We start from the raw sequence: 20,846 nt of genomic DNA on the forward strand, positions 1-20,846 counted from the left end.
GAAGAAACCTAAACCCAGCGGGGACTTCGGACATGTCAAACCCTCTGGGGCGATGTCCCCCATGTTGAGAGGGCCGCAGTGTTACGTGTGCGGGGAATGGGGACACATCGCCCGGCTTTGCCCCCGGAAAAGACCCCCCCCTGAGGAACCCATGGAGGTTGGGTACCTGCCCCGAAAGGTGTTATATTCCTCCGAGTTGGGCTCCTCCTTTTACGTGAGTATGTGGATGAATGGCTTGCGAGTGAGGACCCTGTTGGACTCGGGGTGTAGACAATCTGTAGTGCAGGAACACCTGGTAGACCCTAGCCAGTACATCCCCGGCTCCCTAGTCTACATTAGGTGTGTCCATGGGGATGTTAAGCCCTACTCCCTTGAAACCATCACCCTCACCCCCAAGGGGAAAGCCCCATGTAAAGTAAGGGTTGGAGTAGTGGATTCCCTCCCGGAGGATGTAATCGTAGGGGTGGACAATCCCGATTTCCTTTCCATGTTCAGGGACTCTCTTGGTTGCACCCCGGTTAATGGGAAATCCCCCCTTCCCCACTTCCTTGCTCCTGAGCCTTGGACCACTGACCACAGTTTCCGCTATGCCCAGGCTGAAGATCGGACCCTGTTCAACGCCTGGGAGAACGCCCATGCTCCCCAAAGCACAACCAGCCCCGTGTACCCTCATTTCCGCATAAAGAACGGTCTCCTGTACCGGCATCCCCAGGATAACTGCCAACCCCAGTTAGTGGTGCCTCGATCTTTCCAGGAGCAGGTGCTCTTCTATGCCCACACCCACCTCACCGCAGGGCATTCGGGCAAAGAAAAAGCTACCGAGAACATCCTGCGGTATTTCTTCTGGCCGGGCATTTACAAAGAGGTACAAGACTACTGTGCACAGTGTGAAGTGTGTCAAAGAAGGAACACGAACCGGCCAAGTGCCGCTCCTCTACGGCCGTTGCCCATCATTGGAACACCCTTCGAACGAGTCGGCATGGATTTGATAGGGCCTCTGCCCAAAACAGCCAAAGGACATGTGTACGCACTGGTAATAGTGGATTACGCCACTAGGTTCGTGGAAGCATTTCCACTACGAGCCCCTACCACAGCCGCCATATCCGACCGATTTGTGGAATTGTTCGCTAGAGTGGGTTTCCCAAAGGAGGTGCTGACTGATCAAGGCACGCCGTTTACATCCAAACTCATGAGGGAGGTGTGCAAGACCCTGAACATAAAGCACCTAAAAATGTCAGTCTACCACCCCCAGACTGATGGGCTGGTGGAGCGCTATAACCAGTCTCTGAAGAACGTCCTCAAGAAAATGATGACCGCAGAAGGACCCGATTGGGATCGGCTGCTGCCCCTGGCCCTGTATGTATTAAGGTCTCAAAAGCAGAGCAGTCTGGGGTGTTCATTGTTTGAACTTTTATATGGAAGACTCCCCAGAACATTACTAGAGATCACTAAGGACCAGTGGGAAGCTGAGGAAATACACGAACAACAATCCGTCCTCGACTACACCATGCACTTAAAGAGCCGGCTGGGCAAGTTGAGAGGTCTAGCACCTTCGAATCTGGAACAGAGACAAAAAGAACAGAAGAAGAACTACGATAAGGGTAAGAGATTGAGGCGTCTCACTGTGGGGAAATGGGCCCTAGTCTTGATACCCTCTATAGGCGGAAAAACCAAAGGGGAATGGCAGGGTCCCTACAAAGTGGTGGAAGCAATAGGGGACACGACGTACAAACTACAACTGTCAGCAAGGAAAACCCAAAGTTACCACATCAATATGTTGAAGGAGTGGTTGGAGCCTGCTCCCCGGGGAGTACACCTTGCTAGTTCTTCGACCATACCACAGCTGGTAGTGAACCCTGACTTGACCAAAGAGAGGGAGGGAGCCCTAACCCGAGCGCTGCATCCCTATGCGGCCATCTTTTCGGACCTCCCCGGTAAAACGTACATGGTGGAACATCGCATCCTTACAGAACCGGGGAAGATTGTGAAACAAAAACCCTACAGGATCCCCGAGGCTCGGAGGGCTGCGGTGCAAAAGGAAGTCCGAGAGATGCTGGACTTAGGAGTGATCAGGCCATCAACCAGCGAGTGGTCCTCGCCTATCGTGATGATCCCCAAACCGGACGGGACAAAGAGGTTTTGCATGGACTTCAGGGCGCTGAACTCGATATCCTCCTGCGACACCTACCCCATCCCGAGGGTGGACGAGCTGAATGAAAAAATAGGAGACGCCGTCTACATAACCACCCTGGACCTCACGAAGGGGTACTGGCAGGTACCCCTCCGTGAGGAAGACCGGAAGAAGACCGCTTTTGTCACGGATGACGGTCTATACGAGTTCACCGTCCTACCATTCGGCCTACACGGGGCCCCTGCCACCTTCCAACGCCTAATGAACCAGGTCCTACGGCCCCACCTTCGCTACAGTTCAGCATACCTGGACGACATAGTGATATTTAGTCGGAGTTGGGAGGAGCACCTGGAACATCTCCGATCCATCCTGGCGGCACTACAAAACGCCGGTCTACATATCAACTCTAAAAAGTCAAGAGTGGCTTTTTCGAAGGTGAATTATCTGGGGTACGTGCTGGGAGATGGCCACATCGCCCCACAAGAAGCCAAAGTAAAAGCCATTTCTGATGTTTCTTATCCGACTACAAAAAGAGAGCTGAGGGCCTTTTTAGGCCTCATCGGATACTATTGACGCTTCATCCCCAATTTCGCTGAAGTAGCCTCCCCTCTTACGGACTTGCTTCGAAAGGACGTCTGTCCACAGGAAATCACCACTCCCTCCCCTGCGACCCTAAATGCCTTCTCCCTACTCAAACAAGCCATGACCACAGCCCCAGTATTGATATCCCCGGACTTCGAGAAACCCTTTGTCCTGGCCACCGATGCCTCGAACATGGGGGTGGGGGCGGTGTTGTCCCAAACAGGGTCCGATGGTAGGGAACATCCCGTGGTGTATATCAGCCGGAAACTATTTCCCAGGGAAACACGTTATTCTACCATAGAGCGGGAGTGCCTGGCCATTAAGTGGGCAGTGGAAAAGTTACAATATTACCTTGAGGGCAGGCCATTCATCCTCCATACCGATCATGCCCCTCTACGTTGGATGCACCAACAGAGTAGCCACAATCCCAGGGTCCTGCGCTGGTTCCTCTCCCTCCAACCCTATGCTTTCACGGGTCAACGTAAAATGGGGAAGGACGATGGTAACGCAGACTTCTTGTCCCGGGTGTTTCCTCTCCCCGATCGGGAGAGTCCAGGAGGGGAGGTGTGTGACGGGGTGGGTACGCAAGACCCAGTGGCAGGGCATCAGACTACTCTTTGGTGGGCAGCCACCCCTGTTTCACCTACCTCCATTGCCTCCATGCAGCCCCCTGACAGCCCGGACCGAGATGAATGGAAGGCTGGAGACCCGGATTATTGGTGGCCGACGATACACGAACAAGAACCCTACACCTTTAAGGGATGGGAAACCTCCTTTGTAGCCACGCCCCCCTCCCTCAACGTGACGACGTCAAAAGAGCTCCGGGAACAGGAAGAGACGGACAACGTCTTCCCCGAGTCGAGTGGACGAGAGGAGAAAGTGAGCCGTTGCCCCGGAGAAAAAGAACTACTGACGAGCCCATCTGTCGATATCCTGAAGAGCCCAACAGCCGAGACCTCGAGGAGCCCAGGAGACGAGACACAGAGGTCAGGAGACCCGAGGAGGAGCGATCTGCCCCGCCACACGCCCACGGGAGGTGTGTGGCTCAAACAGGTACGGGGGCGTATGGCGGGTTGGATGGGACAGCGTACCCTACCCCCCTTTGAGTAATTGTACAGCCCCCTGTACAGTCGTCCTGCTTCCCCTACCCGCACGAGCACCAACCCGTCACAAACCTCCCCTTTTGAAAAGTCACGCGTGCACTGGTTTCCTTCACCCCCGGTCCCTGAGAGCGTGATGTATACTTGAGCTTAATATCCGGTTTCTCTTCTCCCCATGTTACGGGTGGAGTTACCTTGTAGAAGAACGGACCAGTGATCCCGGCACCCTGGAGCCTCCCTGGACTACACCTTATGACCCTGCAGCCTTTGCGTGGGAGCGCCTCACGAGCCGACAAAGAAAAACTTATACCAAACCTATCAAAATAAAGCCCTCCCTGAAAAGCTTATTGCAGTATTCGGCCTCTCCTTCAGTAGACGCTACCTTTCCGTCCTCCCCTGTGATAGAAACAAGCAGCACTAGCCAGGGACCCTTCCCCAACCCCCTACACCACCCTCTCAAAGGGGGTACTGACAACTGGAAAGGGCTGGAGGGGAGACTTGCGCTTACCTCCGCTTTTGCCGCTAGCCTGACACGTGGGGCAGGACTTACAGTGGTGTTCCACATCGGCCCGCATGCGGGGCCAGTAGAAATGGGTCACTAGTCGTTGGTAGGTTTTATCTTGGCCCAAGTGCCCCGCCAGGGGCACATCGTGGGCCAGGTTGAGGAGGAGGCCGCGGAAACGTAGGGGTACCACCAGCACTCGGGCTGACCCTAGTTCGGCGGTCTTCTGTTCGCTGTAAAGTAGGCCGTTTTCCCAGTAAAGGTAGTGGGAGCCGGACTGGTCTCCGGCGGTCTGGGCTGCGGCCTGTTGCCGAATCCCCTCAAGGGCAGGGCAGGAGGTCTGCTCCTGGCAGAACTCTTCTCGGGATGGTCCTCCTTCTTGGTGCCACTGGGCCAACTCGGGGATATCTGTTAGGGTGGGGACCGGATCGACGGCGGGTCCAAGGAGACCTTCGTTGGATTAGCTTCCTTCGTCAGAGGGCTGGTCGAGGACCGTGGGGCGCTCGCCTCCCTCTGGGGCATCAGGGGCTGCACTGGGGAACTCGGACTCTTCGTTCCCGGGGTTGGTCATTCTGGCGGTCATGGCGCGGGTGCTCACACAGGCCCAGTGGGGCAGACCCAACATCTCTAGATGGGTCCTTCTTTCTACATCTTTCCACTTCGAACTCTCTAGGTCATTCCCCAGGAGGCAGTCTACAGGCATGTCCGTGCGGACCGCTACCCATAGATCGCCCGAAACTCCCTCCTACTCAAAAGGGACCTGTGCTATCCTGCAGGTGCGGACGGAATTGTCAGCTGCTATCACTCTGCAAGAGGTGTGGGGGATGATCATGGACTCAGGGACTAGCGTGTATCTAACGGACGTGATGCTGGCTTCTGTGTCTCTAAGGGCTCCTATGCTGCGCCCGTTAACCTTAACTGTCTGACGATACTTTTCTGTGTTGTCGGGCAGGTAATCTCCCGGGACCATCTCGCTATTCCCCAGGGAGGCTAAGACCATGGCTGCGGGCTCCCACTCCCCCTGCTCTTCTATTTCTTCCTCTTCTAGGCCTACCGAGGATATCTGTTTGGTGGAGGGGCCAGTGGGAGTGGATTTCTGGGACGTGGGGCATCGGGGATCACCGGCATAGTGCCCAGGTTGCTGACACTTGAAGCACGCTGTGCTGGGGCGGAGCCCCGGGGGACCTACGCTCGGGGCTGCTCTCGTCGAGGGAGGAGAACGGGGGGGCTGGTTTCTGGGGGGTCTACGCTGGGGCCCTGACTGAGATCCTTGCTGTTTACCTCGACCTCCCCCACCCCGCTGGCGGGAAGATCATTGGTCGTTCCGTGGGGGGTCTCCCCCGGGCCCCTTCTGGACTCGGGTGGCCACCCAGCGATCGGCTTCAACAGCCAGTTTTCGTGGATTGGCGAGCTTGCTGTCCAGGAGATGCTGATTCAGTTCCACAAAGCAATTTGCGGACAGGTGCTTGTAAGCGACTAGGTCGACTAGGCCTTCGAAGGTGGTCACATTGCTGCCCTTGATCCGCCCATCTAAGGCCTGGGTGTAGTAGTTCACATAGTCCACCCATGTGGTGCCAGGAATCTTCTTGCACTCCCTAAACCGCTGGCGATACATTTCTGGCGTTAGGCCGTAGCAGAATAGGAGAGCCTCTTTCATGTGGGGGTAGGCGTTCATGTGTGCGGTCGGTAGGTCCAGCAGGGTGTCTCTTCCCTCGCTGAGGAAGCGGCTCCACAGGCCGACCCCCCAGTCCTTCTCGGGGACCCGGTGGGCCGACATGGCGACCTCGTAGGCCTTGAACCACTGCTGGATGTCGTCTCCTTTGTAAAACTCCTTCACGACGTCTTTGGGGATGTGCACCTTCGTTTCTCGGGGGACCACATGCTCTCCGAGTCCCGGTGGCCCGGGTGCCTCTGCTCTGGCTTTCAACTCTAGTTCTTTGAGGCTGCGCTCGTGCTGGAGTTTCCGGCCTTCATGCTCCCTCTGGAGCTTCTTCTCTTCGAGCTCTCCCTGGAGCCGCAATTGCTCGACTGCCAACTTTTTCTCTGCCAGTTTGAGTTCGCCCTCCAATTTGAGGCGCGCCAGTTCTAGTTCATGGCTTCAGTCACGTTCTCGGTCAGTCATCTCATCCGACGACCGATCCCTCCCGGTTGCTGGGCTCCGGGTTGGTTGCTGGTTTCTTTCACTGGCCGGTGTACTGGGTTCGGTCTGTGGTCTCCCTCCCTCGTTGTCTTCGGTCGAGGGAAGGGATGCTCCGGACTCTATCCAAACGGTTAGCGCTTTCTGGAAATCCTCCGTAATACTTAGTCCGGTACTCGCGATACTTAGTTCTTTGCAGAACTGCTTTAGCTCTCTATGGGTGTAGTCTTCCAATAGGTCTTTATCGAATGTCGTCTTCTCACCGGATTCTGTGGACGACATTATTGATCTTCCTTTCTCGTGCGTTTGCTGCGTGTGGGTTCAGGTAGTGTGTCCGTGGTACGATCTCCAGACGTAGGTTCCTATCGCGTCGCTGCCACCAATGTTGGAAGGCGGTGACCCCAGGGGTCAAGATTACTCTCAACCACCGAGACCCTCCTCTCCCACAATTCCTGCTGAGTCTTATCGAGGGGAAGTCCCCGACGGGGAGGACGGATCGTACACACTGTCGACACACCACACTTACGAACGGACACCACACCGTGGATCTTTATCAAGTATGAACTTTATCAAAGTAAAAGTAAGAAGCAATACACAGCGATCGAGGGATCGCGAAAGTCTCGTAACAAGGGAACGGGGAAGCAGGGCAGACTTAGAGGGCCAGTAGGCACGCCAAGCACCCTGTGCACAGTTCTCAATCCTCGAACTGGGGGGTACGGGGGCTGGCGATGGTACTTGCTGTCTGACTCACTTCTGTTCAAGATTGTCGTGAGGGGAGCGTCGATGGTCCAGCCGGACCAGAGGGTTCTTTAAGCCGCGACGAGGTCAGCAGAGCTTGATCAGGAGTACTCCGTAGTACTCGTAGGCAGGTGGAGCCGTGACAGCGTCCGCAGGGCTCAGGATGGTAGCAAGAGTCTCTCCTTCTCAAGAGGGGGGCCGCGACGAGCTCAGCAGGGCTCCGATGGTTCAGGTCTTACTCTTCGAGAGGGAGCCGCGACAGCGTCAGCAGGGCTCGGTGGTTCAGTTCCGTAGCTTCGAGGATGAGCCGCGACGACATCAGCAGGGCTCATTGGGTCAGAGTCTGTTCTCCTCAAGGTCAGCCGCGATCAGATCAGCAGGGCTTTCTTGTCCAAGATACAACTGCCGGCTAGATGGGAGGCAGGCTGTCTTATAGTCCAGTAGCCCTTTGATGTCCGGACTCTCAGAGGCAGGAGGCCGGAGGTCCGAGGGCCAGGCGGCCTATTGTCTGGGCGGCTGGGTCTTTGATGCTTTTGGACCATGCGTCCAGGGGATCCCAGACGCTCATCAAGGTCTGGAGCCAGCTCGCTAGGAGGCCAAGGGTGCGATCGAAACCAGCCCCCATGGATGGTTCAGAGGTGTGAGGGAAACCAGTTCCTCGGGAGGGGGCGGGAGGTGTGATGGAAGCCTTGGTTTCGGGTACTTGGAGAGTCGTTCACCCCCCGGGCGGGTCTGGGTGCGCCGGACGCGCACGCCTAGCTGCAGCCAGGAGCGGCCAGAGGCTGCCGAAAGGGAAGGCGGCGGCCGGCTGGCCTGGGGTGGCCAAACATGGAGTCTGATGGTCACGTGCACGGGTGCAGGCACGCAGTCTGGAGGTCGTCTCAGGTCCAGTGTAGGAGTCTCATGTACAGTTCTGGGTGGACGGGAATCAGTTCCATCCGTCGTTCTGGGGTTGTGGGGATCAGCGAGGGCCACGCCACGAGGCCGGGTCCAACAGACAGGTACGGCCTCCAACTTATATGCACTATCAACAGACACATGTACAAACACTGAGTGCAGCGCAAATAGACGGAGGAAGATATAGGTCCAGATATATGGAAATACTGCTGCTCCCAAACTAAACTTCTATTGTTCAATTAATTATAGTTATAAGTTCCTTCACTTTAGGTTTCCTAATAGACTGTACTGCTGACGCAACACCTGCACAGAATAGACACAGTGAGATTGGCGCCACGTCCAGGTGCCCTTATGACCCTGCAGGTTTCTTACACCTCGTATTAGAATGCCCACCAATCTGACATTATTGGGAGGACGTTTTCAGTGCTGTAACAGAGATAGTAGAAACTAAGATTGAATGCACCCCACTAATGGCCCTGCTGAGATATACTAAACATGTACCTAAATCAATCTGGTGATTGGTGGGAGTGCTGCTTTTTTGGCAAAAAACAGCTGGTCTGCAGCTCGAAGAGAGGTCCTGCACCGAAGAGGGCGGACTGGCTGAAGTATGAGGCCCTTTTCAAGGAACGGGCCGAGGACTATGCAGTTACAACACCAGCAAGTCCGCCCACTATGTATCTAGGAACGCATCGGACTATACCTTGCTTCTAAAGCGGACTTTGAAATCGCTACTTGATAATACCCAATATGTCTAACGCATTGGCCTTAGTAGCTACTGTATTTGCATTTATTACACGATTGCTATTTTTGCAGTCCACTGCACAAATGTCCCACATTGTTGAAGCTCCCCCATGATTGGGATTCGAATGCAGTTTATTTTATATCATTTGCCATAGACAAAATATGGAGCCTACAATGTCTGCCTCGGATTGTCGATTGTATTGCCTTTAATTTGACGTAATTAAACCCTTAAAAAAAGGAAAAAAATTAATTAAATCTGTGTTTTATTAGTTAAGGACTTTAACAACTTACTTTGTAAGACATACACACAGATAAAAGAAACATGTGAGAAGTTGGCCTGATATGCAGTGCTCACTATTCTAGTGATCACTATGTATCAGTCCAAACAACCCTTATGGTGATTGGTTGTAAGTCAACCTTATAGACCAGCTATCCTAGTAGCGTGGATAAGAGCAGTCTTCGGGCTAAACTCTAGAGGGCGTGTTAAGCCAGCTGTTATACCATCACATATACCCCTTGAACACCAAGTGAAAGGACACCACACAAGTGTTATGAAAATAAACAGTGTATTTATTTAGATCACAACAGCCCTGTACTCTTTATGAGGACAGGGTACTAAGCACACAACAAAACTCTTATGAAAATACTTCAAGTTGCACAATTTACACAAATGCCCGAGGGGCACGAAAAACCATATACTATGGAAGTGGAATGCGAAATTACTAGCAGGTAAGTACTATACTAATAGGCTTTGGAATCGCTAGGACTACGTTACTGAACCTTCAGATTACTAGTAGGAGGCCTAGGGGACTCGGGTGCAGAGTGTGCACTCTCACGCGGGATGCGGGACAAAGTCTATGGTAGCAAGATTTCACAAAGTTAGTGTTCTCGGGCGAACCCGACTAGGTAGATCGAAAACGAAAGTGGATCCTGACCCTTGGATAGTGAGGCTATGCTGGGGCACCGAAATGCCGAAGTTACCTAGCCCAGGGGCTGCAGCTGCATAGGTCTCAAAAGACGTTGGGAATCCTCGTAGACGAACCAGGAGCCTGAAGAAAGAAGTTGCTGGCAGGCGACCAGTGAAGATTGTTCGAGTGATCCAAGCCTGGATCGAAGATGGATGACACCTGAAAGCAGAGGGGACCAAGTTCGTGACTACTAGCCAGTAGTCAGGTGGCACCAGGAGGGCACCGGATGGTAGTCACCTCGACTAGGTGAGTGGGTGACGCTGTGCTCTGCAGATCTCACGGACCAGGAGGCGTTGTCGGCGACCAGGATGGAGGAGCGAGCTGTGCCACGATGGATGAAGCTGTCGACGTCGCTGGACCCAGGATTGGGGCAACAAGTCTTGGCAAATTCAAGCCCACGCGGTGGACTCAAAATGGCGTCTGGAGTGGACCAGGAGGGTCCGGGGTGCTCCTCTTTTGGAAGGGAGCAAGGGCCAGTCTGGAGCAACCAGACCAGCAGCAGTGATGTCGTCGGGCGTCGTTAGGAAGGCCACAAGCCAGCGGGCTAGTAGCCAAACAACGCGGTGAGCAGCAAAAAGCAGAAGGGCCCCACGCAGATCGTGGAGATGCTGGGAGGCTGGACTTCGGTGCTGGAGCTGCTCAGGGTCGGGGCTTCTCGGACCCCAAAGCACTCACCAGAGGATCCCTCGGCGGTCGTGCTGGATAGAAGTCGTGTAGTTCTGATGATGGCCGGTCCCTCGAGGTCTCGTCGCACCTACGGTTCTCAGCTTAGCTGTAGAGGTAGGTAGAGGTCAGAGGTGCCAGGGAAGCCGGGTCTCGTCGTGCTAGTCGGTCGGATTCCTGAGGAAGGACGTGCAGCAAACCGCAGAGTTCTTAGATGGTGCCTGCGGGTGCAGGGTGACTACTCCTTAGCCACAAGGGAGAAATCTTGAGAAGAAGTCGAGAGTTCCTTTCGTAGAAAGTAGTTTCTTGATTCAAAGATGATCTAATTTGGAAGGGTCCCCGCTCCTGCCTTTATTCTAAAGAAAGGGGTGGGTACGCAACAAGGTCCTGCCCTAGGGGTGTGACCAGGAAGGGGGGTGGTTACACCCCTCTCCCATGCCGGACTTTCCCCAGGCCAGGGGCTGGTGTGCCCCTGGAACTGGTTCTAGCCGGCAGATGCGTAGTGAGCACCGGGGTGCCACTCAGCAGTCACCTTCCTGTAAAGCCCTGCCTACCCAGGATACACAAAACCCTGTCTGGGATGGTGCTAGCACCGCCCCTGACAGGAAACCCTTTGTCCAAGCTCTCCTCGCTGGAAGGACTCCCAGCAGCAGGAGGTCAGACTCGTGTCTGTGGTGGCAGCATCCATTTTGTGGAGCTGAGGCTTCAGTTAACTTTAACCGGGGTTCACAGTTACATACATGTCGTGTCCCTCTAGAAGGGTGGAATGCTAACCCCGTCGCCAGAATTGGCGAGGGGTTAGTATTCCAATTCGTATGACACCTTACTCGACATGTTTTGATAAAGCAATACCAGAGATAGCATTTAACCGCGAGGATTATAATGCACTTAAGAGTATATGGTATGCGTTATCATGGAACAGCTATTAGGACTTGGTTCCGCAAGCTGTAAACGGGCTCAGCTCATGCCAGAGAACCATTTCACACGATTCCAAGCACTCTGCCTTCAGGATTGTCAAGGCCTGCCATAGGAGCGACTGATAGGAATCTGTGTGTCCATTTTTAGGGTTAGATATAGGTATACTATATCTAAAGCAAAAGGTGATTACACCACCTTGCCCCAGCTGTTGTGCAGCCAGTTGTGTCAGATTTAGATGGCCATCCAGGGGTGGCATAATACATACTTCAGCCCCTGGTAGGCCCTGGGTACACCTATGCCCTGAGTTACAGGGTCTGATAAGGTGGCCCAGTCCCAATTGGATAATGCACCTAAGGTACACATGTCAATTTAGTGAGACAACAGCTAGGCTGTGGGTCTGATTGGCAGGCCCACAGCTAGAGAAAGTGGTAAACCTGTGAAACAAAAGCAAAAAATCTGGGTGATCATAGGATTGCAGACCCTACTCTCCTACAAAACATATGAATCAAAAATTGAATATCAACTTAAATAAAGTACATGCTTACCAAAAGTAAGAAGCTGATCAATGCCACTGATAATACGCTCGCATTCTTCATTCTGAGATTTAACTCCCCATTCCCCCACCTTCGGCTTGTATAACATCTTATTCACTTCAACTGGTGTTAAAGGAACACTTGATCCGACTTCTTCAGGTGGGTCAACTAAATTGTAAAAATGTTAAAAATTACTGGAAGAAGCATGCCAGGAATCATAAAGTCTAACACTAGAATACTCATTGCTGATGCACGAGATACCAGAGCAACTTTGCAAAACATTAATGTAAATACAAATGAAAATACAGACAAAAGCAAATAGCACCCTTTTAGAGACTGAAACTGCCGAAATTGAACGGTTTTGAACTCTAAGGTAAAAGCCAATTACAATCAGAAATTTGAAAACCTCATTGCAGCATCAATGTAGTAATCTCTGGCCTCTTTCAAAAAGACAACATTTCAAAAATTTGGAAAATGCAGCCATAAAACTAAGAGGATAATGAACATTGCCCCGTTAAGGACAAAGTAGATTCTATCTTCCAGAATGCCTTGTGTTGACAGGTGCTCCACTTCAGTTCTGTTTTTACAGGCAAAAAACTATTCCCACACCTTAAGTCTTCTTGTTCTTTTCAAATCTTATGCCAAGGAACGTTGCTGGGGAAAGTGGGAGGCAAGGTAAAAAGGGGAAGGGGAAGTTGGCCAGCAGCCAAGATGGGAGTGTTCTGATGGACTATGGGAGAGGAGGAAGTTCTCAAGCTTACAGCAGCCCAGGGAGAGAGGAGGGGGTTATCAGGACCCCTGATAAGCAGACTGTAAAGGAGGCTCCTACGGTTGGCACAGTGAAGGTCCCCTCAGTGCACTGCTTGGTCTACCTACAGTGAAGGCAGACGGCTGATCATAGTCTACAGAGAGAACCAAGAAGGACCATAATCATGGTGAGAGCCCGGGGGCCAGGAGTGCCTTGGTGGAAATCTGCAGCTGAGCAGGGCCCAAGGGGAAAGAATGCCTATAGGCTGTGGCATGACTGGGGGTCTGGTGCTGGGCAGGTGCACCTGTGAGAGGCCTTGCCAGGGATGAGTTTTGAACGAACACAGGATCTGAACCGATCCTGGTCATGTGACCGCCCTGGAGAAGTTGAAGGTGAGTGGCCAGAATCAAAAGAACTGGTGCATTGAAACCTTGGAGAGCTGCGTTTTTGGGCCTCAGCTAAGTGCCTTACTGTTGAAGGAAAATCAAAGTTATAAGCTCCTGGACCAATATGGTAAAAGAGGCACAAAGAGGACTTTTGTTTGAGCCCAAAGAAGGAGTACAAAACAAGGGGCATGAATGTCTTTGCTGTGGAACCTGAGAAGAGCCAGAGCTCCTCCAAGGTGAGAAAATGGTACTGCGCACCAAACCACCATGTGTGCTGAAATCCACAAACAATGAGAGAGCAGTAAAAGATATAGAAAACAATATTGAGGGTTTAATCAATACACTGATGAAAGTTGAGAAGGAGCAAGAATATGTTAAACTGGCTACTGGCACTGGAGGAACAAAAGGACTCCACAAATGATACTGTACATAATTTAGAGGCGTATTAAAATGGGATTGGTGGAGTCACGATGTAAGGAGCAAGAAAAAATAAGTTACTAACCTGTACACTGTGGTTTTCCGTATTGATATCTTTGATAGATTCACATCCTTGAATCTTCCCCGAGTCCCACGGTAACAGTAGAAATAGTAGTACTGAATACGTTACATAGACCTCCACAGAAAGAAAATTCAAGTGAGCACACTATCAACCTCATTTTATAACATCCAAAGTTTAGCCAATCACAGCAGAGACATCGGAGTAATCCTTTCCACAAAGCCACCACACCTCAGATTTCGAGGACAAGTGTGCATATGTATATATACACAATACTCTGAGGTTGAATGGTGAGCCTAACCGGGGAGGAGGGAGGGTCACAAGTGAATCTAGAAAAATTTATCAATACTGGAGAACCACAGTGTACAGATAAGTAACTTGTTCTTTCTCCAGTATTGTATCTTTCATAGATTCACATGCTTGAATCCGATTAAAGAGCAGTATATATATGAATAAAAAGAACAATGAAGGTGGGAAGGCGAACAATCCCACCATGACAGTATCAGAAAAGAATGCATGTATTACCAGAATTCTCTTAATGCAAGCAAAAATAACAATCAAATAGATTATGCAAGAATAAACACCATACATAGATAAAGAAATCCGGATAGCTACAAGCCTCCTACCTTAGGCAAAGAGATGACGAAGAACCGCAGAAGACCATCTGCAACATCTGGTCGTTGAGCTCCCATTCATGGCACTGTTTGGACACCCTGCTGAGAGAGTGGGTCTATGATTGTGGACTCCTGGCACGTGCTGCACTCGGAGTGAAATTTGGTTGAGGAGAAGCCATTTCCAAATCTCTTTAGCTTGAAGAGAGAGAACGTGAGATACTGTGCCACCCTGTTTCTGGAGTTAAAACATGGTGGTGGTATTGTCCATCCGGATCAGAATTGGAGATCCCAGAATCCGAGGCAAGAATGTTTTGAGGGCCAAGAACACAACTCTTAGCTCTAGAAGGTTTATGTGGCATTTCGATTCCGGTTTGGACCATTTTCCATGCACTTGAAGCTCTTGGAGGTGACGTCATCACAAACTGAGGAGTAGAGTGAATGAAGGACAGGCCCCGAGTTATGTTTTTTTCGATCTGCCACCAAGACATTGTAGATTTCATAGCCGTCGAGATTTGAATAGTGCTGTTGAATGACCACTTGGATTGAACCCATTGAGTCTCCAGTTGCTCCTACAGTGAGCGCATATGAAGACGGCAATTTGGAATTAGTTGAATGCATGAGGACATCCTCCCCAGAATAGATTAGTACTTTCTGACAAAAACTGACCTTTTTGACAATAGAAGGCGTGTCATTCCCTGGAGACGCAAGACCTTTTTGAGAGTTGGAAAAGCTCTGCTGAGATTTGTATTGATGCAAGATGAAAGTCAGAGAATTAGAAGGAATGAAAGAAGACTTTTCTAGATTGAGGTGGTGTCCCAGAGACTGGAAGAGATTCCAGCAAGTTTGAGTAGAGTTTCTGGCTGCCTAAAACGAAGGAGCATTTATTAACCAATCGTCCAGGTAGGGGAAAACTTGGGTCACCTGAGGATCTTAGAAAGGCAGCTATCAGTGCCATGCATTTGGTGAAGACTCTGGGGGCCGACTTCAAACCAAAGGATAGCACTCTGAACTGATAATGGCACCCAGCCACTTCGAACCGGAGATATCTTTGATGATTGGGGTGAATGAGGATGTGAAAATAAGCATCGAGAAGATCGAGACATGACAGATAATCCCCTTTTTCCCATAAGAAGAAGGATGTCCTGCAGAGACAACATTTTGAAAGATTGCAGGCCTGCCAAGTATCACGCATCAGGAGTGACTAACTCATTTCAGTGTGGTGTTCCGCATCAACGCACTGAAGCACAAGTTACTACTTGTGTAACGATATATCTGTAAGAGACATTAGTTAGTGATAGATTCCTTACCTTAAAATATACCCAGGCGTCAGACTGGATCCGTAAAATTTTGTGTAGCAATGCGTCGTTAGCGCCGGAATGAAATCGTCGGAGTACTTAGACGCCGCCCAGGCGCGCTGATGTCAGTTCTGATACACAGCTTTTCCGCGCCAGATACGCAGAGACATGATAGAACCAACACTGGTGCCATAAAACTATGGTCCTGAAAGGGGATGACCTTAACCCTAGATATCGGTTCGCAGAACGGGGAGGATGGTTGAGTCGGTAAGGAATCTATCACTAACTAATGTCTCTTACAGATATATCGTTACACAAGTAGTAACTTGTGCATCTGAAAGAGACACAGTAGTGATAGATTCCTTACCGTAGCATAAATACACCAGCAATACCAACCCCGGTGGTGGATCTGCGAACCAATAATCACACCAGAAAGTCCTGGAGGACAGAACGGCCAAAGAAGCCATCCATCCGGACTTGGCTGTCAAAGCAATAGTGTCTTGCAAACGTGTGCAGCGAGGCCCACGTAGCTGCCTGGCAAATGTCCTGCAAGGGCACTCCTCGGCCCAGGGCAGTGGTAGTCGCCATGGCCCGAGCGGAATGAGCCCTTAGTCCAACAGGGGGTTCCTTCTTAGCCAAGGAGTAACACGCCTGGATACACAAGATGATCCATCGCGAGATGGTCCGCTTGGCACCGCCTTTCCCTTCTTAGCGCCCAAGTAACCAACAAAGAGTTGGTCATCCACCCGGAACTGGCGTGTGCGATCCAGATAGTAAGAGAGCGCACGTTTTGGGTCCAGACGGTGGAGCCTCTCTTCCTCTTTTGAGGGATGCGGAGGCGGAAAGAAGGTGGACAAGGTAATGGACTGCCTGATGTGGAAGGCCGTGACAACCTTAGGCAAGAAAGAGGGTCTCGTCCGCAACACAACCTTGTCCGGATGGACAGAGAGGAAAGGAGGTGTAGAAGAAAGAGCCTGGAGCTCACTCACTCTCCTGGCAGAGGTGATGTCAACCAGGAAAGCAGTAAGAAGACGGAGAGGACAGTTATGGAGCGGCTCAAAGGGAGCACATATTAGGTAGGTAAGTACAAGATTCAAGTCCCACTGGGGCATCACGAAAGGAACAGGAGGAAACAGATGAGTGATGCCCTCCAAAAACCTATTTACAACTGGGGACTTGAACAAAGAGGGCTGATCAGGGAGCCTTAAGAAGGCGGAAATGGCAGAGAGGTAGCCCTTTAGAGTGCCCAGGGCAGAGCCCTGCTGGGCAAGAGAAAGAAGAAAGAGGAGAACCTCCGAAAGACGGGCATCAAGGGGATCCACAGCCTTTGCTTTGCATCATGCCACAAATTTGTTCCACCTGCAGGCATATGCCGTTTTTGTGGAGGGACGCCTAGCTGCCAGAATAACATCACAGACTTCAGGAGGCAAGTCAAATCGCCTCATCTGTCGCCGCTCAATCTCCACGCATGTAGGTGGACACTGGACAGGTTCGGGTGGAGGACCGTCCCCTGCTGCTGCGACAGAAGGTCCTCCTGAAGAAGCAGACGAATTGGGGGCTCGACAGACTTGCTGAGTAGCTCTGGATACCAGTATCTTCGTGCCCAGTCAGGAGCCAAAAGGATGACTTTGGCCCGGTCGCGTCTGATCTTCTTCAGCACTCTGGGCAGAAGTGGTATAGGCGGAAAGGCGTACAACAGACCGCAGCTCCACTCGCGACGAAAAGCGTCTCAGAGCGAGTGACGCCTTGGAAAAACTCATGACATTGTGCGTTCTCTTCTGTGACGAATAGATATAACCAAGGCTCTCCCCACTGCTGAAAGAGGCCACGTCCGAGTTCAGATGCCATTCGTGATCCATCATGCACCGACGGCTGAGTTCGTCCGCCTTGGCGTTTAGGGAACCTGCCAGGTGTTGAACCACCAGGGTCAGACCCTGATGTTTCAGCCACTGCCATAGGCGCAGAGCCTCCTGGCATAGGGTCTGTAGGAGAGTAGGGTCTGCAATCCTATGATCACCCAGATTTTTTGCTTTTGTTTCACTGGTTTACGACTTTCTCTGGCTGTGGGCCTGCCAATCAGACCCACAGCCTGGCTGTTCTCTCTCTAAATTACAACGTGTACCCTAGGTGCATCTACCAATTGGTACTGGGCCACCTTGTCAGACCCTGTAACTCAGGGCATAGGTGTACCCAGGGCCTACCAGGGGCTGAAGCATGTATTATGCCACCCCTGGCTGGCCTCCTAAATTTGACACAACTGGCTGCATGACAGCTGGGGCAAAGTCGTGTAATCACCCTTTGCTGTAGATATAGTATACCTATATCTAACCCTAAAAATGGACACACAGATTCCTATCAGTCACTCCTATGGCAGGCCTTGACAATCCTGAAGGCAGAGTGCTTGGAATCGTGTGAGATGGTGCTCTGGCATGAGCTGAGCCTGTCTGCAGCTTGCGGAACCAAGTCCTAATAGCTGTTCCATGATAACGCATACCATATACTCTTAAGTGCATTATAATCCTCGCGGTTAAATGCTATCTTTGGTATTACTTTATCAAAACATGTCGAGTAAGGTGTCATACGAATTGGAATACTAACCCCTCGCCAATTCTGGCGACGGGGTTAACATTCCACCCTTCTAGAGGGACACGACATGTATGTAACTGTGAACCCCGGTTAAAGTTAAACGAAGCCTCAGCTCCACAAAATGGATGCTGCCACCACAGACACGAGTCTGACCTCCTGCAGCTGGGAGTCCTTCCAGCGAGGGGAGCCTGGACAAAGGGTTTCCTGTCGAGGGCGGTGCTAGCACCGTCCCAGACAGGGTTTTGTGTATCCTGGGTAGGCAGGGCTTTACAGGAAGGTGACTGCTGAGTGGCACCCCGGTGCTCACTACGCATAGGCCGGTCAGAACCAGTTCCAGGGGCACACCAGCCCCTGGCCTGGGGGAAGTCCGGCATGGGAGAGGGGTGTAACCACCCCCCTCCTAGTCCCACCCATAGGTAGGACCTAGTCACCGGGTCAGCCCCTTTTCTTAGTATAAAGATAGGAGCGGGCCCCCTGTTCAAATTAGATCATCTTTGGAATCAAGACACGACTTTCTGCGAAAGGACATCAAGATTTCTTCTTCAAGATTCTCCCTTGTGGCTAAGGAGTAGTCACCCTGCATCCGCAGGCCCCATCAAGAACACTGCGGTCTGCTGCAAGTCCTTCCTCAGGAATCCGACGACCCAGCACGACGAGACCCGGCTTCCCTGGCACCTCTGACCTCTACTCACCTCTGCAGCCAAGCTGAGAACTGTGAGTGCGACGAGACCTCGAGGGACCGACGATCGCCAAGACTGCACGACTTCTTCACAACAAGCCCGCCGAGTGTCCCTCTGGTGAGTGCTTTGGGGTCCGAGAAGCCCCGACCCTGAGCAGCTCCAGCACCGAAGATCAGCCCTCCAGCATCTCCACGATCTGCGTGGGGCCCTTCTGCTTTTTGCTGCTCACCGCGTTGTTTGGCTACTAGCCCGCTGGCTTGTGGCCTTCTTCACGACGCCCGACGACATCACTGCTGCTGGTCTGGTTGCTCCAGACTGGCCCTTGCTTCCTTCTTCAAGAGAGGCACCCCGGACCCTCCTGGTCCACTCCAGACGCCATTTTGAGTCCACCGCGTGGGCTTGAATTTGCCAAGGCTTTGTTGCCCAATCCTGGGTCCAGCGACGCCGACAGCTTCATCCATCGTGGGACAGCTCGCTCCTCCATCCTGGTCGCCGACAACGCCTCCTGGTCCGTGAGATCTGCAGAGCACAGCGTCACCCACTCACCTAGTCGAGGTGACTACCATCCGGTGCCCTCCTGGTGCCACCTGACTACTGGCTAGTAGTCACAAACTTGGTCCCCTCTGCTTTCAGGTGTCATCTATCTTCAAGATCCAGGCTTGGATCACTTCGAACTCTCTTCACTGGTCGCCTGCCAGCATCTTTCTTCCAGGCTCCTGGTCCGTCTACGAGGATTCCCGACGTCTTTTGAGACCTATGCAGCTGCAGCCCCTGGGCTAGGTAACTTCGGCATTTCGGTGCCCCAGCATAGCCTCACTATCCAAGGGTCAGAATCCACTTTCGTTTTCCTCCTACCAGGTCGGGTTCGCCCGAGAACACTAACTCTGTGAAATCTAGCTACCATAGACTTTGTCCCGCATCACGCGTGAGAGTGCACACTCTGCACCGAGTCCCCTGGGTCTCCTAGAAGTAATCTAACGATTCTATAGTCAAGTCCTAGCGATTCCAAAGCCTATTAGTACTGTACTTACCTGCTAGTAATTTTGCATTCCACTTTCAGAGTATATGGTTTTCCGTGCCCCTCGGGCATTTGTATATTCTGTGCTAACTTAAGTATTTTTGTAAGAGTGTTGTGTTGTGCTTAGTACCCTGTCCTCATAAAGAGTACAGGGCTGTTGTGATTTTAATAAATACACTATTTATTTTCATAACACTTGTGTGGTGTCCTTTCACTGGGTGTTCAAGGGGTATATGTGTGGTATAACAGCTGGCTTAACACGCCCTCTCGAGTCTTTAGCCTTAGACTGCTCGTATCCACGCTACTAGGATAGCTGGTCTATAAGGTTGACTTACAACCAATCATCAATAAGGGTTGCTGGACTGATACATAGTGTTCACTAGAATAGTGAGCACTGCATATCAGGCCACCTTCTCACAGGGTCCACGACCCCACCCGCCCTGTTTGTTGCAGTACCACTTGGCGGTGGTGTTGTCCGTAAACACCTGCACTACACTCCCACGGACAGAGGGGAGGAATGCCTTCAGTGCAAGACAGATCGCCCGCAGCTCCAGAAGGTTGATGTGGAGCCGGGACTCCGCCGGAGACCAGAGTCCTCTGATCTCCACCTCTCCCATGTGGCCCCCCAGCCCTGGAGGGGCGCGTCTGTCACAACTACGTGCTCCAGTTGGGTTAGGGAGAGGGATCTGCCGCTGAACCAATCGCGGTCCGTGAGCCACCACTGCAACTGTCTTGCAGTGCCCTCTGAGATCAAGACATGGTCGGACAAGTTGCCCTGATGCTGGGCCCACTGAAACTTCAGTTCCCACTGCAGAGCCTGCATCCGCCACCTGGCGTGATGCACCAGAAGGATGCAGGAGGCCATCAGCCCCAGAAGCCGCAGCGTCAACCTGACCGAGACTCGGGATAACGGCTGAAAGATCAGAATCAGAGCCCGAATATCCCGAACCCGCTGTTCGGGAGGATAAACCCGAAACTGCGCCAAATCTAGAATTGCTCCGATGAAGAGGAGCTTCTGAGAGGGACACAGGTGTGACTTCGGCACATTGATGGAGAACCCCAGCAGGTGCAGGAGGTCGGCCGTAGTCTGGAGGTGGCTGACGACTGTCTGGG

The 20,846-nt window shown here is 52.0% G+C and overlaps 1 protein-coding gene across 1 annotated transcript in view; it reads right to left on the reverse strand.

The window, feature by feature from the left end:
• BRWD1 (bromodomain and WD repeat domain containing 1) overlaps nucleotides 1–20,846 on the reverse strand; it is a 2,503,800-nt gene that overhangs the window by 1,019,342 nt on the left and 1,463,612 nt on the right. The window contains exon 30 of the mRNA XM_086935423.1: nucleotides 11,923–12,078. Within this exon, the coding sequence (XP_086791549.1) occupies nucleotides 11,923–12,078 (156 nt within the window). The remainder of the gene's footprint in view (nucleotides 1–11,922; nucleotides 12,079–20,846) is intronic.

Source organism: Lissotriton vulgaris, chromosome 8 (genome assembly GCF_964263255.1).
Source record: "Lissotriton vulgaris chromosome 8, aLisVul1.2, whole genome shotgun sequence".
Lineage (NCBI taxonomy): Eukaryota > Metazoa > Chordata > Amphibia > Caudata > Salamandridae > Lissotriton > Lissotriton vulgaris.